Below are 2,500 nucleotides of genomic sequence, written 5' to 3' on the forward strand. Positions count from 1 at the left end.
TCGCAGGACGGCACGCTCGCCAAGGGCGCCTCATGCACCTCGAGCGGCCTGCAGGCCTTCGGCGGGCTCTCCTCGGCCTCGAAGGGGAGCAACGCGGGGGACCCTCTGTGCACTTCGACGACATCACCAGATCGTAAGTAGCTCAGTCTGTATTTCCGTCTCGTAAGTAATCCTCTTCTTGCTTTCGAAATAATCAACTGGCAAAATGCGCTTGGACAAACCCAGCGAGGCCCCAATGACATCAAGAACCTCGTACAAGGCGGGTGTCCCACAAAGGCTATTGATAAGACGTCGAAGCCGCGTGGAAAAAAAAAAAAAAAAAAAAAATCCAAAAGTTCGTGAATCGGCCTCTTTCCAATAAAAGCACTTTTGAAAGTCTCTGAATAATCCATCTTCGTTAATTCACTACATATCTCCTAAATCACTTCGCCTTGCAAATACCCCATTAATTATTGTTGGATGAATGATCAAACGCTTGCCTTGGGATGTAGCCAAAGCAGAAGTTAAGAAATTACTAAGTCTTGCAGCGAAGGGGAAGAAATAGATAATTACTTATGCAGACAAACTTTTAGACAAGCATACAAATACACAACGTATACATATACAAGGGAATACATAATACAAAAACACATACATACACATATACATGCACATCCAGGTAATAATGAGAGAAGACGAAGAAACGGGAAATGAGAGAGAGAGAAGAAATGAGAGGAGAGAAAAGAGATAAGAAAAGAGAGAAAGAGAGATGAGAGAAAGAGAAGAGAGAAAGAGAGAGAGAAAGAGAGAGAGAGGGAGAGGGAGAGGGAGAGGGAGAGGGAGAGGGAGAGGGAGAGAGGAGAGAGAGAGAGAGAGAGAGAGAGAGAGAGAGAGAGAGAGAGAGAGAGAGAGAGAGAGAGAGAGAGAGAGAGAGAGAGAGAGAGAGAGATGAAAGAAGAGACATAAATAGATAGATAGATAGAGAGAGACAGAAGAGACGGCAGAAACTAAATTTGTTATGAAAGAAAGAAAAGCAAGAGGAGAAGAGTGAAATAGAGAGAGAGGAAAGAAGAGCCGGATGATGAAAGAGAGGAGTTATGGATTACGTCATAAAGTCTAATTTCCTTTGTTCTCGATAGCTCTATCCCGCCGGATTTTTCAAATCTCTTGGCGCAATTTTCATAGCTTATTCGTTGAATCAGTTCCCTAACAAAGGCAGATATGTTCCTTTATCTCTGTTCAATATCCGTTTTCTGTTCATTTTGTCGTTTCAAACCTTTTCAGAGAGCCTTTGTCGAAACGTCTTTTAATTTCTGTCACTTAGTCATGTTTACGCGATATTACATTGCATTCGCCCAAAATACTGAATGTTGCAGTGGAGCAGCAACCTTCATTTGCCAATACTTCGCAATTATGTTACTAATCAGCAGATAACACGGGCCGAGTCCAGGCCATTCTGACATGTGAAATTAGTGCATGAATTTGAATTAATACAATGCAAAATGAAAAGACTCTAAATGCAATCATGTTCACGTAATGAATATATAAGCTCAGAGAGAGAGAGAGAGAGAGAGAGAGAGAGAGAGAGAGAGAGAGAGAGAGAGAGAGAGAGAGAGAGAGAGAGAGAGAGAGAGAGAGAGAGAGAGAGAGAGAGAGAGAGAGAGAGAGAGAGAGAGAGAGAGAGAGAGAGAGGGGGGGGGAGAGGAGAGAGAGAGAGGGGGGGTGGGGAGAGGAGAGAGAGAGACGAGAGATAAGAGACGATAGATAGATAAATAGATAGATAGATAGAGAGAGAGAGACAGATAGATAGATAGATAGATAGAGAGAGAGAGAGAGATAGAGAGAGAGAGAGAGAGAGAGAGAGAGAGAGAGAGAGAGAGAGAGAGAGAGAGAGAGAGAGAGAGAGAGAGAGAGAGAGAGAGAGAGAGAAAGAGAAAGAGAAAGAGAGAGAGAGAGAGAGAGAGAGAAAGAGAAAGAGAAAGAGAAAGAGAAAGAGGAAAGAGAAAGAGAAAGAGAGAGAGAGAGAGAGAGAGGGGGGGGGGGAGAGAGGAGAGAGAGAGAGAGAGGGGGTGGGGTGGAGAGAGGAGAGAGAGAGAGAGGGGGTGGGGAGTAGAGAGAGAGAGACGAGAGATAAGAGACGATATATATATATATATATATATATATATATATATATATATATATATATATATAGATAGATAGATAGATAGAGAGCAACACAAATAAGCAAACAGACCCTCAATTTGTTCATAACGCCGTTTCTCCTCAGAGTGGCTGCAGCGCCTCGGATCGTGGGCGTGGTGAGGAAACGCACACCGAGCAGCAGTAGCACGGGCGGATCGGGCCACCCTACGCCCACGCCCACGCCCACGCCATCGGAGCTCCTCTCAGACGACTCGCGTTCCTCATCACCAGGAGGGTAAGCCATAGTGTGTTTGTGTACTGCAGATTATACTTAAATAGCAATAGCAAAAACAGTAGTACTGACAAGGAGCCCAATTTTTAGAAGCATAACTATGAA

General features: G+C 44.1%; 2 protein-coding genes across 5 annotated transcripts in view; one reads left to right on the forward strand and one right to left on the reverse strand.

The window, feature by feature from the left end:
- Nucleotides 1–2,500, reverse strand: part of LOC125030869 (calcium uniporter protein, mitochondrial-like) — a 467,123-nt gene that overhangs the window by 100,075 nt on the left and 364,548 nt on the right. The gene's annotated exons all lie outside the window — the stretch shown is intronic.
- Nucleotides 1–2,500, forward strand: part of LOC125030867 — a 63,291-nt gene that overhangs the window by 59,376 nt on the left and 1,415 nt on the right. The window contains exons 8-9 of the mRNA XM_047621174.1: nt 1–133; nt 2,249–2,398. The exon at nt 1–133 is cut by the window's left edge and continues 81 nt beyond it. Coding sequence (XP_047477130.1) covers nt 1–133; nt 2,249–2,283 — 168 coding nt within the window. The 3' untranslated portion in view covers nt 2,284–2,398. The remainder of the gene's footprint in view (nt 134–2,248; nt 2,399–2,500) is intronic.

This window comes from Penaeus chinensis, chromosome 12 (assembly GCF_019202785.1).
Source record: "Penaeus chinensis breed Huanghai No. 1 chromosome 12, ASM1920278v2, whole genome shotgun sequence".
Taxonomy (NCBI): Eukaryota; Metazoa; Arthropoda; class Malacostraca; order Decapoda; family Penaeidae; genus Penaeus; species Penaeus chinensis.